The sequence below is a fragment of the Coenobita brevimanus genome, chromosome 72 (assembly GCF_032717465.1).
Source record: "Coenobita brevimanus isolate Jiangsu-jjx chromosome 72, ASM3271746v2, whole genome shotgun sequence".
In the NCBI taxonomy this organism is placed as follows: Eukaryota; Metazoa; Arthropoda; class Malacostraca; order Decapoda; family Coenobitidae; genus Coenobita; species Coenobita brevimanus.
The window spans coordinates 43,835,061-43,850,585 of NC_137025.1; the positions used below are offsets into that span (position 1 = coordinate 43,835,061).

The following is a 15,525-nucleotide window of genomic DNA, read 5'->3' on the forward strand; positions in this document are numbered from 1 at the left end:
TGGTAGATCAGTAAAGTCTGTTTTTTATGTTATTCAAATCCTGAAACTTCCCTGGCCCAGCGGGGATGTGAACCTGGGTCCGATAGGTCTGCAGAATATATATATATATATATATATATATATATATATATATATATATATAAGAATACGACTTAACACCGAACCCTGTGGCGCTCCACTTGTAACAACTATCCTGTCTGGTTCTTTTCCATTTATTACAGCTTTATATGGTCATAGCTGATGCTTCTGTTTCTGCTAATTGCTTTCGTAATTTCATACTTCTGCTCCTTGAGTATTGTGCACCGGTGTGAACATCATCTGCAGAGCCGCATCTTTGATTTGCAAGGTCATTCACACTGCGATGTTTCTGTAGGGTCGCGGTGAAGTGCTGTGTAATCTTAAACATCGTTGTGTTATAAATAGGTTGTGCATGCTTTATTAGACGGGGTCCAGTGCTGCTCACCGTATGCACTGCCATCTATCTCAGCAGTTTGAGCCTTTGAGGACCACACGTCTGTCATCACCAGTGCACCCGCAATCTTTCTAGCTGTTTAGGTGTTGCACCCACCAGCTTCAGTGGTGCTGTCTTCTTGATACAGTACACATTTGAAACTCTGTGGATGGAGAGGTTTTTGCTGTAGAGAGTGTTCAGTATTCACGTCGAAGACCAATTTGTTATTGAGCTGTCACGACATTAATTGTTTTCGTGGCTCGTGTTTTGTTATGATTCATCTAGATATTTATAATTTGTTGCCTGTTATACCCTTTTTTATCGTTACTTCTTCCATAGAGCCTTATATTGAGTGTCACTGCTGTCAGAGGCTTATGAAAATCCAGTGTTAACTATATCAGGTATACGACTTAGTTTTAAAACATGTAAGATCGTCATAACAGTTGCAATTCATGGGTAAATAGTTTCTTTTTCTATATCTGCTTCACTTTTTTTTTTTCTTTCTCCGTCCACATCCTCCCTTCTTTTGTTTCTTTTCAAACTTCATGTGGATAGATGCTGTCCCTAGTAGCTTATAATGCTAGCACTCTTCCTAATCCACCTGTTGCATTCAGTTTAATAAAAATAATTGTTCTCGTTCGCTTCGCTCGCTCGAACACCAAATTTAGTCACAGTTTGAACCCCCGGCATATGTACTCCAAACGAAAGATTTATCGCATCAGCAAGAAAGGGGGGCAGTGGTCGGGGAAAAAAAAACTCTAGCAGAGTAGCAAACTTTTTTGGATATCTCCGCCAGTTTTGAAGTTACATGAAAGATAGACACCAATTTGGAAATCGCAAAAAATCCTCAATTATTTTCATTTCATAGACAACCCGTAATTCCCAATAGTTTTTCCGTAAATCAAGGAAACGATTTTTTATAAGGCAAATTAGCGTAAGGCGGTGGCTCGATCGGTAGAGAGGTGGCCTGCAGTCCTACCGGACCCAGGTTCAAATCCACGGTGGGGCAGGGAACAGTTTAAGGATTGAATTTCATGAAATCACTCTGTACTGATCTACCAGAAAACCCGCCGACATGTCGTAAAAATACTCCTTCTAATACCAATACACCAGTCCTGTATGAGACAGCCCTAGCATGTATTCAATATGGACGGTGGGTGTTAGTGCCGAAGTGGTGACATGTAGAAAAGTGTATGGTATGTAGGAGGACTACTAGGCCTTGAGAGCAGGCTGTGAAGCCTATCAGACTTTACTGATCTACCAGAAGACCCGCCGACATGTCGTAAAAATACCCCCGCTAATACCAATACACCAGTCCTGTATGAGACAGCCCTAGCATGTATTCAGTATGGACGGTGGGTGTTAGCGCCGAAGTGGTGACATGTAGAGGTGTGCGGTACGTAGGAGGACTACTGGGCCTTGAAAGCAGGCTGTGAAGCCTATGCCTAGAGTCGGTCACATAAAAAAAAAAAAAAAAAAAAAAAAATGCCCAGAGTTTGACATTAAAAAAAAAGAAAAAAAGCCGGCTGCGCAAGAAGTAACGGTTTGAGGCTGCGTGAGTAGCGCAGCAGTATTTTCTGACGATTGCTGAGAGCAACCAGGTTTTGCCTTTGCAAAACAAATAATACCTATTGTTTGACCTTAGACCCAAAATTAATACAAGAGGAGTATTGGTTTTAGGAGGTGTGAGGGAATATTTTTGGTGCAATCTAATAAGTTCATTTCAGTATTTTCAGGTCAGGAAATCAGAGGAAGATGATGAGCCACATGAGACAGTATTCATCAATGCCTGACTTGCTTGCTCACTCACTCGAACACTTTCCACACATTCAGTGGGGATACCCATTATATGTTAAACATGTAATTGACGTCCACACTGAAATTGTAGAACGTGTTCGAGCGAGCGAGCGAGCAAGTCAGGCAGTGATGAATATTGTCTCATGTGGCCCATCATCATCCTCTGATTTCCTGATCTGAAAATTCTAAAAGAAATTATTAGATTACACTAAAAATATTCCCTCACACTTCCTAAAACCAATACTCCTCTGGTACTAATTTTAGGTCTAAGAATTGGGACCTAGCAGGTTAAAAATTACTTTGCTTTTTGCTCACTCACAAAAATTACTTTCACCAAATCTCTCGATGCGCTCCGTTTCAAATCAGAAATAAGAAATTCAGGGTTTCTTTCGTCGATCAGGCTATTGTAATAGTTTGGCTCGAATTCAGTCAAAAATTTCAAAAAAGAAAAAAAAAAAAAGGCCAAACAGAAGGTATTGTTTGTTTTGAAAAGGCAAAACTTTGGTACTGTCAGCAATCGTCAGAAAATACTGCTGCGCTACTCATGCCACCTTAGACCTTTACTTCTTGTGCAGCCGGCTGTTACGCTAATCTGCCTAAAAAAAAAAAAAAAAAATCGTTTCCTCGATTTTCAGAAAAACTGTTGGGAATTACGGGCTGCCTATGAAATGAAAATCATTGAGGATTTTTATGCGATTTCGAAATTTGTGTCTATCTTTCTTGTAACTTCAAAATTGGCTGATATCTCGCTACTGTACTCTCCTCCCGACCTCTGCCCCCATTTCTTGCTGATACGATAAATCGTTAGCTCGGGTACATGTGTCAGGACTCCAAACTGTGACTAAATTTGGTGTTCTCGCTCGTTTCGCTCGCTCGAATAATAATAATAATAATAATAATAATAATAATAATAATAATAATAAATAATAATAATAATAATAATAAAGTAGTAGTACTAGTAGCAGCAGAAGCACCAGCACCAGCAGCAGCAACAGCAGCAACTACAATTGCAGGAAAACGTGTTGTTGTTGCCTCATGTTCATCCGACACGTGAACCCGGTGGACTGCAGGCATAGAGCACTGTACTCCCAATATATCACAAGTTAACGCAGTAGTCTGGGGATGGTGTGAATGGGGTGATGGTGGGGGAGAGTGAGGGTGAGGGTGGGGGCAGGTGGTGTGGGAGAGGAAGTAGCTGTTAGAGAGAAGAGCTTCGTGATAACTGGTCAGGGTGGGGGAGAGGGAAGGGAAGGGAGGGGGAAGGAGGAGTAAGGGATGGAAAGGAGAGGAGGTGAGGGGGAGGTATATGGAAATGAGGGTTGGGAGGAGGAGGGTGGTGGTGGGGATAGCGAGGGGAAGAAGTAGGGAAGGGGGGAGGGGGCATGGATGTGGGATTGAATGTAGGAAATTGGAAGGAAAATGGGGGGTGAGGGATAGGAGCAGAGGAGGTTAAGGAAGAAGGGGAGGAAAGAGGGTAGGGTTGAGGAGGAGGGGGTAGGAAAGATGAGGATTTAAGGGGAAGGAGCTGGGAAATGGGACTGGGAGAAGGGAGGAGCCGAATACAGGGAAATAAGGAGTGAGGGGAAGGAGTAGGTGGAGGGGAGACGGGGTAATAGAGGGGTGGAGTTGAGAGGAGGGGAATTGCATAGAAAGAATGGAAGAGTGAAGAAGAGAGAACAGGAGTAGAGAGGAAGGGAGACTTGGTGAGATGTGGGGGTGGATCCTGAGAGCAAGGGGAGGGGAATGGAGAGTAAGGGATACGAGGAATACCAAGGAGGGGAGGGGGGATTGAGGGGAAAGGGGTAGAGGTGTGAGGGGACAGGCCGAGATTGGGGTGGATGTAAGGGATCGGTAGGGGGGGGCGAGGGGTAATTGGAGAGTGAAGCGGGAATAGGGACTAGGAGTAAGGGGAGACGAGGTATTGGGGGAAATATGAGGGAAGTGGGGGTTAGGGGAAAGGGGATAGGGAATGCAGGGAAGGGGATGGGAGGTGAGGGTAAAATGGAGTAAGAGGAAGGGGAATAAGGAGTGATGGGATTAAGAGGGGTCAGGATAAACAGAAAATTGGGGGAGGGGGATTGTTGGTAAATGGGGTGAGTGTGGTAGGGAAACAGAGGGGGATAAGAGGGAGTAAAGGGGATGATAGGATGAGGAGAGGATGAGTGGAAGGTTGGGGAGGGTTAGTGGTAGGGGTGAGGGAGAAGGGGTGGAGGGATATGCGAGCTATGAAAGCGAGAGGGAATGCGAGTAAGGGGGAGTGGCTAAGAAAATGGGGATATGGTTTTGTGTGTGTGTGTGTGTGTGTGTGTGAGAGAGAGAGAGAGAGAGAGAGAGGGAGAGAATTAACAAGGCACGGAAAGGAAGCTCTCAATAACGCCAAGATAAAAATAGAATACCTGGTTGTTTAGCTGATCAGGAGTACTTGTGTGCCAGAGTGGAGTGGGGTCAGGCAGAGTACGACACTGTAGCTAGGATGGCTGTATTCCAGTTTGAAGATTTCGTAACACCTTTTCATAAGCGATTTATTTTGCCTATTACACTCTACCTTGTATGTTGTAGTATCGCAGGTGGCTTTGAGTTTTTAGTAACATCTCTTCCTGTGTGATTTATTTTGCACTTTACGCTTTTTCTTCATTCATTACTACCACAGCCACAGTTATCACCTTCACAGCAACCACAACCTTTATCTCACCTACCATAAGCACCACACTACAACCATCACACTTAACCCAGCAATCACAGCTCCCACTCCCACTATAATTGTTACTCTTCACCACAACTACCATTATCACAGAAACTGCCACAATCACAACTGTATTAACAGTAACTACCATAACCACAACAATTACTTAACACAATAACTACCACCACATCAACCACAACTACCAGTACAACACACACACACACACACACACACACACACACACACACACACACACACACACACACACACACACACACACACACACACACACACCACCACAACCACAACAGCTACAACTACCACCATTATTACCACTGCCACACCCATAACTGCCACTCTCACAACAACCACCATTATCACTTCAACTTGCATCATAATCAGTGTCTCAAAGTTCGGTAATTATATATCATTTAAGCTGTATGGTTTCGAGAGCATAGTTGGAAGAACATATTTAAAGGTGTAACAGCTGAACACGGACAAATATTTAGATTGAACACGTGAACGCATTGCAAGACGTGAACACATTTACCTTCTTAGTAGCGTGACCTCATGTGTTTCTTAACTTCTACGGCCAAATACTTTTATGCAACTTAGGAAAGACTCGACATGGTGAAAGGATGAAAACAGTCGTAATTATCCACTTCAGTACTGTTACATTAAAATTTAATTACTTTCTAAAACATGATGATAGCGAGTAGTTTGAGAAGGCTTTTTGCATGGAGGGGTTTGATCTCTAAGTGGCTCATTACCTAGTTTTCACCCATTCAGCTCTAGGACATATTTACATGCAATCTTGTAGTACCTGCTGTACATTCAGACTAAGGCCAGTCAATTTTATCCAGATTATGAAGGACCTCTCGGTGTGTGGAGGCTAATACAGGGTCATAATTCTTGTCCCGCATTCCCCGTCAGCTAAAGAGGCTTCAAAGCACCTCTTGCTTACTTTTCACTTTTGTAGTACACTGATATATTCTGTTTTGCTGTTTTTGCAGGCTGAGTCAGTATAAACAAGACACAGCTAATTACCTGCATATGAAATACCTGTTCTCTTCTTTAATAGGTACATTAATTCATCGTTAGAACTCAGGATTCAGTGTGGAGAGAGAGTCATCTTAGGTCAACCCAAAGTGAAGAGTTTAGTGGCAAGAATATAATTTTAAGACAACACAATATGACATTTAAAACATACATACATACGTATACACACGTGCATACCCACATAATTCATATACATACATAGACACAAATAGAGAAACACGCACATACAAACACACACCGAGAGAGAGAGAGAGAGAGAGAGAGAGAGAGAGAGAGAGAGAGAGAGAGAGAGGAGAGATAACATTCAGTGCACTTCATCATCTTTTCATAGATTTTAACCTAAATGTCTTGTTAAATATAATCTTGCTGCTTCTGGGCGACTTTATTCAACGTGGGGAAGACCCCTCTTGCTGGAGACGATAAAGAAGGCTGTATCAGACCCACCAGTAAAGGAAAATATGAAAGAAAATTTGAGAGAAAAAACAAATAGGAAAAACAGAAAACCTAAACGGAACAAAATCGCCATGTGGTAACTAGCAGTGAATCTATCAATCATTCATTCAGTCTTTTGTCACTGCATCAGGAGCGCAGGGTCCCGGGGCTAGGCTTATAGTTCAGAAATATTCATTTACAGACAGGAGGAATAAATGAAAAAAAAAAAGTCCCCAGGCTGAAGGGGTTAAAATAATTGCATTTTCAGTTAATATAATGCTACCTCCTCTCTCTCTCTCTTTCTCTCTCTCTCTCTCTCTCTCTCTCTCTCAATAATAATAGAAGTTCGGATTAACAAACCTTAAATCTATTCTCTTTTTCTTAGAGTTATTCCCAGTCTCCATCAGCTGCTCCTGTACATCCCCTGCCCCGTCTTCTGTATGTCGTCTCGTAACTCAGTTTTGTTTTTGCAGAAGTAAGAAATGGGAACGTTGTGCCCTCTCCTTTTCTTCTAGTCCTTCCTGGAATACTGATCTTGGCTGTGATTGGGAAATGATCGTAAGTTTGTTCTTGGATCTCAGTGTAGGTACTGGTGTATGAGTCGTAATAATAATTATTATGATTATAAGGATTATTTTCATTATTGTTATTATTATTAATAATAATAATATTATTATTATTATTAGTAGTAGTAGTAGTAGTAGTATTAGTATTAGTATTATTAGTATTATTATTACTATTATAATTGTTATTGTTGTTATTAATATTGGTAGTAGTAGTAGTAGTAATAACAATAATAATAATAATAATAATAATAGATTTCTGGTAATGAGTTCTGGTAATGGTCTCCTCGTTTTTTATGATTGGCCTACGGTGATTAGAACCGTTTGTACAATCGCCTCCACTTCTTAGTTGTACAGGGCTTGGCATGCTGGTCTTTTGTTGACAATGATGTATTTGTTTACGTCCCGTGCTTACCCTGTTCCAACAAGTCCTTCATAATAATCAAAGCACAGCAGATGCAAGCTGTAAGCAAACACGCTGGTGCCACAATGACCCCCCACACGTCACCCCAGTGAGGCAGTTGTACAGTTAACTACACATGAACCCGGGACGGTGTCTGTGTGAGGCAGAAGTCTAACTACAACTCCTGACGTTCATGCATCACAGTTACTAGTCATTTTATCCATTATTTGGCACCTCCGTTCATTCATGTCAGTGTCTCCAACAAAAAATTGATTATTTCAAGATTGCCAAGTGTACCAAATGCTAGACCTCTGCTACACATTGATGCTGTCCCAGGTACATGTGTTGTTAACTGTACGTCAGCCACATACTCGTATAACCAAGGAGCATACAGCCGCGCGCCAGAGTACCGTAGCCCACTGCTGGCTTTTCGCAGGCAGGTTTGTTCTATACATCCTCAAAGATAACCCAAAGGAGAATCGCGTCATTTCTTCCTCCAGACTGGTTGATCTCTGTAGGTCAGATCAAACTTCATATAATGTTACAACAAGGAATGAAACCTGGATCAGCCGATGTGACTGAGAGGCAAAAAGACAAAGTCCCCACTGGATGACACCAGTGTCACCGAGGCCTCCAAAGGTTTATTTGTGGTATTAGTATTTGTAGTGGTAGTTAGTGTTACTAGTATTAATAGCGGTTATTGTTGTATCCCCAGGTTCATCTGAAACGTGAACCCAGTGGACTACAGGCTGAAGTTGCTTTCCTCCTGCAGTCCACCATCCTCCGTTTGAAGGGTAGGGAGGGAGTTGATGGACGTTTTTACATCTGAGCACTGACGCTGCCCGTCTATACTGGTGCCACCACGTGAAGGAGTCCTTCTCCAGCACCAGGTTTGTCAGTCTAAATGGGAAGCGAAAGTCATGCTGTCTTAATGTTTAACAGTGATGGAACTGTGCACACATAAGTTCTGCCAAATATACTACAATTAGGACAGCTCTCAGTTAGAAAATTCTTAAGTGTGCATGGGACAGAGATGTAAACGGCTTGAGAAGTGGCATGACAGATGGCTGCTTCACCAGGACTCTGATTTCCATCGTGTTACCATTTTTCACAATTGCTCCTAACCAGGAAAGACTACGTTTGGCTAGCTTAGTTTTCTTAGTATCAGGTCAGGTTCGTTTGTTAGTCAGTTAGGATAATCCGTTAGATCAGGTAAGGTTAGATAGGTTAAGCTGCTAGAGGAAAAAAAAAAAGAGAATAGAAAAAGAGGGAAAGAAAAGAAAGAAAAGAGAAAAAATGGTGTTCATTATGAGAAAATCAAATTTAGGATGTAACGCAAAAAATGAATTATACAGAACAGAAATCTACCACGTGAACAATGTACCTGGACAAACAACCCTCGTTACCCAGCAGTTTTTGGTCCAGAAATAAAGTCAAGTTGGCCATTCTTCCATTTTATGTAATCTTACTCGTACGTAGCACCATACGACATCTGTTTGTTAGCCACACTGAAGTGAGTAATAAAGGCCACAATTTTGCGCGACTGAAGACATCCAATATGAAATGGCAAGCACCCTGAAAAACATCAAGGAAGAGCAATTCCATCAGAGCTTCTTGATCCCTCCTAGTGTATTTTATCAGGTGGTAAAATGTAAAATGGAATCGAATAATCTAACTCTTAACTGTTTGTTATTTAATGAAGTGTGTGTGTGTGTGTGTGTGTGTGTGTGTGTGTGTGTGTGTGTGTGAGAGAGAGAGAGAGAGAGAGAGAGAGAGAGAGAGAGAGATCCTGCCTCGTCATTTAAACAGTAAAAGTATTTTACAGTATTTGTACTACTCAGTTCATCTAATTTTTGTAAACTGTATTGAGATAATTTGTTCTGAATACACCTTTACTCACTCACTGAAGGATAATGACGCAACGGTAGTGGCAAATTATATATTCTCCACTCTGCATTGTTTGTATGCATTTTATAAGTTAAATATTATCAATACCACGAACATAAAAGTCAACACAAAATAACAATGTAACATCTTGCAAACAGAATATACTACTTGTTACAGCTGCAAAGCGTCCCTTAATTGCTGCAGTTTATTTCATTTTCCTGTGTCAGTCGGATACAACCAATTGTGTAATGCATTTTAACGAAGATTTATTCATCGGAGATCCTTACAAAATAAGTTTTACAAATTAGAGTTAATCTATTTTCATTATATTTTTTTCTTAGTTTGTAATAATGATACACATGCATATAATTACATTTTAATATAAATTTTACTTAGTCTTTAAACTGCTATGCTAGGCTGTATGTTGAGTTGTAAGTTTGAAATTTTTCAGAGCAACTGAATATTTTCTTGAAAATTGTGGCGAAAAAAGTATAACAAATCATAAAATTATATGGACAAAAGACACTAAAGATGATTATTCCAGTTTCTCAGTGAAGACTTTAAATCCATCACCTTCCTTCAACATTAAACAGCATCAGCCTAGGCTCGGAGCTCAAGAACTCTCCTTGACTACTAATGATACAAAATCAATAAGTTTAATAATTATCACTAAAATTCTGACCCCTATGAGGTAAGAATACTTATACACTTTAGATCAAACATACAATAAGTGACGTTATAACACCTAACACAGTTACTACAACAAGCATCTACAACATTTGTTTGCCCCTTCAATGACATTAGTACAAGTTACAGGTACACACGTTTGTATGAGGTAAAATACAGTAATGTTATGCATAGTACAAAATAGCAACACATGCTAGGCAACCATCTGCACAAAAACACCATTAGGATACATCAGGGTTTCCAGCCCATCCGTCCTTAACCAATATAATGAAGCTTAAATATAATGAAATATTAGCAATATCTGCAAGGCTATGTTGTATATATATAAATTACATTACTGATATATGTTTGGGCAATTTCTTTTTATATATCTTGCAGTGATCATAGGAATCATACTGTTGATTTTTTTTTTAGCTTCTTCCCTGTAATTCAAACATGATCTGGAAAGAAAGTGGCAGATCTGAAAGGCAATGCAATATTTTCGTTATGTAATGAAATATTATTAGAAACATCTTATCGCTTGTTTTGTGGATTATTATTAAAGCTCAGCTATTGACTCTTGCAGTTATTATACTTAAATATAATTATCCCTGGAAGACATATAGGATCTGTGTTTGTGATTAATTAGTGAAAGGATTAATACTGGCACTTGAAATATCGATTCGCTCATGTTAGTTGCATATTGTTATATATTATCAAAGGGGTGGGAATTACACTTACACTTGTATGGTATAGTTTCATTTAACTTTCTACTTCCCCATGCTGGAGAGAAGTTCTAGCCAGGATATCATACAGAACGAAGGTTTGTTTTCTATTTCTAAAGTAGTATTTTGAAGCTGTGCTAGAATACACAAGGAACAGTTAGCCCTACATATATATTTTTTTAAATCTTCTCACTGAACTCATACGGAAAAGGGCCTAATTTATAAGACCTTTAATTCTAGGCAATCTTTCTTCTACAAACATTTCCAATGAGCACTTTAAATTCCCTTAGAATAATTGTGATTGTTTACATTGGGGATGACACCGCCCTACTTGTAGGACGCCAGTTTCCCGTGGCCTTCCCAGGCAAAACAAGGTATTATGGTTATGCTAAGGTTAGGTAACGTGGGGTTAGGTTATCTTAATACCAAAACATTGCTTTTCTTGTGATTTTTGGTCAGCTTATTTGAATTTTCGTTCCTGGTAGAAATGGAGGCTGCCATGCCGACCCTCTCTAAAGACGCTAGTTTAATTAATATCTAGGAATACATCAATTTCCGCAGGATGTTTATAGAGGAAGATTTGCTTGAAATTATAGGTAGTATAATGTACGTCTGTTTGTTTTTCCTGGTATGAGTTTGGTATAAAGAAGAATATTTACCATCACACAGTCAACAAAGTCTTAGAACCAGCGACAACGTCTTCGTTTGGCATGAAACCTTGACAGTGACTTCCAGTTAACCATGGGTAAGAATATAATGTGAGCAAAAACCATGGCTCACAACTAAACGTTGGTGGGAAATGTGGCATCCGCTCATACTAGGCTATGGGTGTTTATGATATGCATGATGAAGTGATCTTTTAATGCTGATAGTGGATGGTACATTCATATGATGATAAGAAATAGAAAAATAGCAACAGAAATGGAAGCAGTCCAAAAAAGCATAAAAAAAAAGATTTAAATGCAATAGGTTAATTATGAGGATAAAACGATACCTGTACAGTAACTGTAGCATCAAGATATTGGAGATAATGGTAAGTAGTAGAGAAGAACATTTGTAGTTACAGCAGTATTTGAATGTGAAAGCATCTAAACTTACGCAAATATGTTGATGAAATTATTTTAATGTATGAATGCTAAAAGAACCTACTGGTTTGAAGCTGGTGTAGCTCTTGAGGATGAATTTGAGGTGGTGATATTTACTAGTGCTGGCAGTATTACTTGGTAGTAGTAACAGCAGAAAGAATAGTAAGTCCTGTACTCTCGTCAGCTCGGAGGGCTTTCTACCACCTCTTTCTAATCAGTTTATTTGTGCATTTGTCACGTTAATATTCTCATCTATGATATTTATGCAAATTACGTCCATACTAAAAGCTACAGATAACACATGATGCAGTAGAATACCAATGTGTAAGGAGCAGTCACGAAGGAAAATTTACTAGGGGGACTCATTAATAGAAGAGAGTACAAGCCCATATGTGTTCTGGAGGAGTGTGAGGAATGAAGGTCTCAGGGTAGGATGGTATCAAGGTATGAAGGCACTAGTTCCTGGCTGCACCACGGTCAAGCCTCTGCTGGTAGCGCTGCACGAACTTCTCCACTTTCTTGCGGCTGAGTCTGCGTCCCACCCTGGCAGAAAAGTGGTGGACAGCCTCCTGCGTGCTATGCTCCAGGGCGTAGCGTGCAATCTCCTGTTTCAAGGCCTTTGAAAGCTTCTCTTTCGTTTCTCGGCGTCCCTGCCTCTTCCTGGTTGAGCCTTGGTGCTGGGCCTGGTCGGGCCTGACAGCATAAGAGCGAGAGCGGCTTCGTTGCTGGGGTGCCTGTGTGGTCGTGATTTTAGGTTGGATTGTGGTCTGTGTGGTCTGGCCGGCACGGTCAAAGCTGCTGGTGTCTACATAGTCCCCACGACCGCCATAGGGCCAGGAGCCATACTGGCCATAATCAGGGCCAGGTCCATGGTAGTTGTGGTTGCTGCGCCGCCGGCCATATGGGTCACCGCCCCCACCACTCCGCCGCCCAACACCACTGTACCCACCACCGCCGCCAAAGATAACCTTCCTCTTGATGCGGTTGACCTCCTCATCTTCCTCGGCGCTCATATCTTCCTCAGAGTCCAGGTCCAGGTTGTAGTCATACTGCTCGTCGCCATAATCATAATCGTCCTCATACTCCTCAGCGGAGTCATCGTCAGGGTGGGAGGGGTCACCAGGAAACTTGGGTGCTGTGTCCTCCTGGCTGCTCCAGGAGCCTCCTGCAGGGGATGGTCAGATCAGAAGAAGTATTTATAAAGGATCTTAATTAATTTACAGGGTGACAGATCTACATAACAGTTAACTGTTGTCATAGACTGCTTTGTTATGTATTTCTATGTTAATAATTACTCCAGTTCAATTGAGATGTGTGTGGTGGTTGTATGAGTTCATAAATACGGTCTCAGATCACCTACTGTCGCACACGCCTTTACAACACATTTCTCTGGTCGGGATTTAGGGGAGGAGGAGGGGAGAGCAGAGGGGGAATGGTTCAGTGTGGGAGGAGTTAAAGGAGTGGTAATACCCATATGCACAGGATACAATCGTGGATTCCTCACGTTATATTACATTTAAGTTGGCAGACCACTGACCATGTTAGCATATGCGATATTTGAACCGGATGGTAACTCTTCATTTGTTGCGACCTAGAGATGTTTCCCAACGCAGTACCCTGTCCTGAAGGTCTCCATGCAGGATCTCATGCCATATCTTCCTTGGTCTGCCTCTAGGTATTCGTCCCGCCACATTCATAGCTGTGACCATCCTTTACCAGTCACCCTCCCACTTTGTCTCAACATGTCTGTATCATCCCACTCTACCGATTCACATCACTTATATCATGTTTCTTACGCCAGATCTCTCATTCAATGCATTGTTCTCAGTTCTGTCACTCAGTGATGCTTTACTCACCCACTTCAACATTCTCAATTTTGTGTTTTCCAGTCTGTATTGTATCCTCTTCTCTCATTAGCCAAGTCTCACTGCCATACACCATAACACTTCTCACACATATTCTGTACCGAGTACCCGTAGCACACAGGGAGAGCCCATTCAGAGTCAGGAGAGTTGGCAGTTCCCTAAGCATCTTCTATACACTTCTCACTCTAGCTACTGGGATTAGCTTCAGATCCTGCCTTCCGCACAGAACATGTCCCCCACATAACAGAACTCCACGTATTCCAAGCGACTATAACCCAACTAACAGTTTCTATTCTGGTATCAACAGACGAAAAAAAAAAACATAATGCGCTATTGTAAGCTCATTACATCTTGCAGTCTATCTGTAACACCACTGAATCTCTTGTATGCCATATGTTGTAAACTAGTAGAGTTTCTGGTGTTGACAATCCCTTGGGAGGCCAACCCCCATGGGAGATAACCCCAGGGGTCCCATTTTACCCACTGGACCTATGCTTCCACTTGGGCTTATATCCACAGTGATATATTCCTCACTGACTTATTCACACCATAGACCTAACTCTCATGGGCCTATTTTCCCGCTACCCACCCACCCACCTTTCCAGCTCTTCTCACCCGCTCATCCACCCACTCTTTTACCCATATTGCCCTGCCACATTCACCCATCCACCCTACCCTGTGCACCCCCACTTCCCTTCCCACGTACCTCACTCCCCTGCCCATCCCCAGTCTTTTCTCATCTTCCTCACCCACCCTGCACATCAACCTCACTCCCCAGCCCACCCCACCTACCCGACAACTCCAACCCACCTGCCCACCATTCTGACCACCATATTCCACCGTGTCGTCTTGATATAGTGATATTGGTTGTAATAATCATGAGGATGTTGGAGGAAGTTACGAATTCTACGGTACTTGGCTGCCATGTTTGATCATTTTGACCAAATTAGGTGTACTCGACCATCAGGGCCGCCAATTTAGCAACTTTAAACCACAAGATTAACTGGCGATTCTAATCTCACTACACTATATCCAGTTTCACTACATCTAATCTCACTATACTATATCTACTCTTACCATACTTTAATATCACTACATCGGTACTATATCTCATCTCACTATATCTAATCTCACTCTTCTAGAATCTGTTCTCACCATACTATATCAGTTATACTATTCTACATCTGTAATCACTATACTGTATCTAAACTCACTATACTGTATCTAATCTCACTTTAGTATTATCTAAGATCACAGTACAGTACAATATCTAATCCCACTGTACTATAATCTCGTTATACTATATCCAGTCTCACCATAGTATATCTGATTTCACTATACTATATCTAATTTCACTATACGATAACTTCATTGTACTATAATTTCACTATACGATACCAGTCTCACTATACCATAATTATCTAATCTCACTATACTATATCTGATTTCACTAAACTATATCTAATTTCACTATACTATACTAATCTCACTACACAACAATCATCTAATCTCAGTGTACAGTATCTAATCTCACTATACCATATCTAATCTCAACCAAGTAAGACATCTGCAGGCGATCTGAACAATTATTATCAGATACACATATATGATAAGTATTTGAAGGCTTTCCTCTACACTAAACTAAAAAGTAAATCTGTATGATTTGAGGTGAAAAAATTAGTTAAATATGTTAAGATGCCTTTCTATGGAAAAATCAGTTATCAGTTTCGCAATCTGGTACTTAAAGAATTAAAAAAAAGCTTTCCTTCTGTAAATTTTAGGATTATACTTACTAACAACTTTAAGATAAAGAATTTTTTCAATCACAAAGATAGAGTGCTTACTCCTCTATACTCTGATGTTGTTTACAAATTTACATGTCCTAGTTGTAAGGCTGGGTATATTGGAT

The 15,525-nt window shown here is 40.9% G+C and overlaps 1 protein-coding gene across 1 annotated transcript in view; it reads right to left on the reverse strand.

Moving 5' to 3' along the window:
- Positions 1-11,018: 11,018 nt before the first annotated feature.
- The window catches only part of LOC145407016 (uncharacterized), a 30,635-nt gene continuing 26,128 nt past the window's right edge, over positions 11,019-15,525 (reverse strand). Inside the window, exon 2 of the mRNA XM_080278032.1 lies at positions 11,019-12,916. Coding sequence (XP_080134158.1) covers positions 12,207-12,916 — 710 coding nt within the window. The 3' untranslated portion in view covers positions 11,019-12,206. The remainder of the gene's footprint in view (positions 12,917-15,525) is intronic.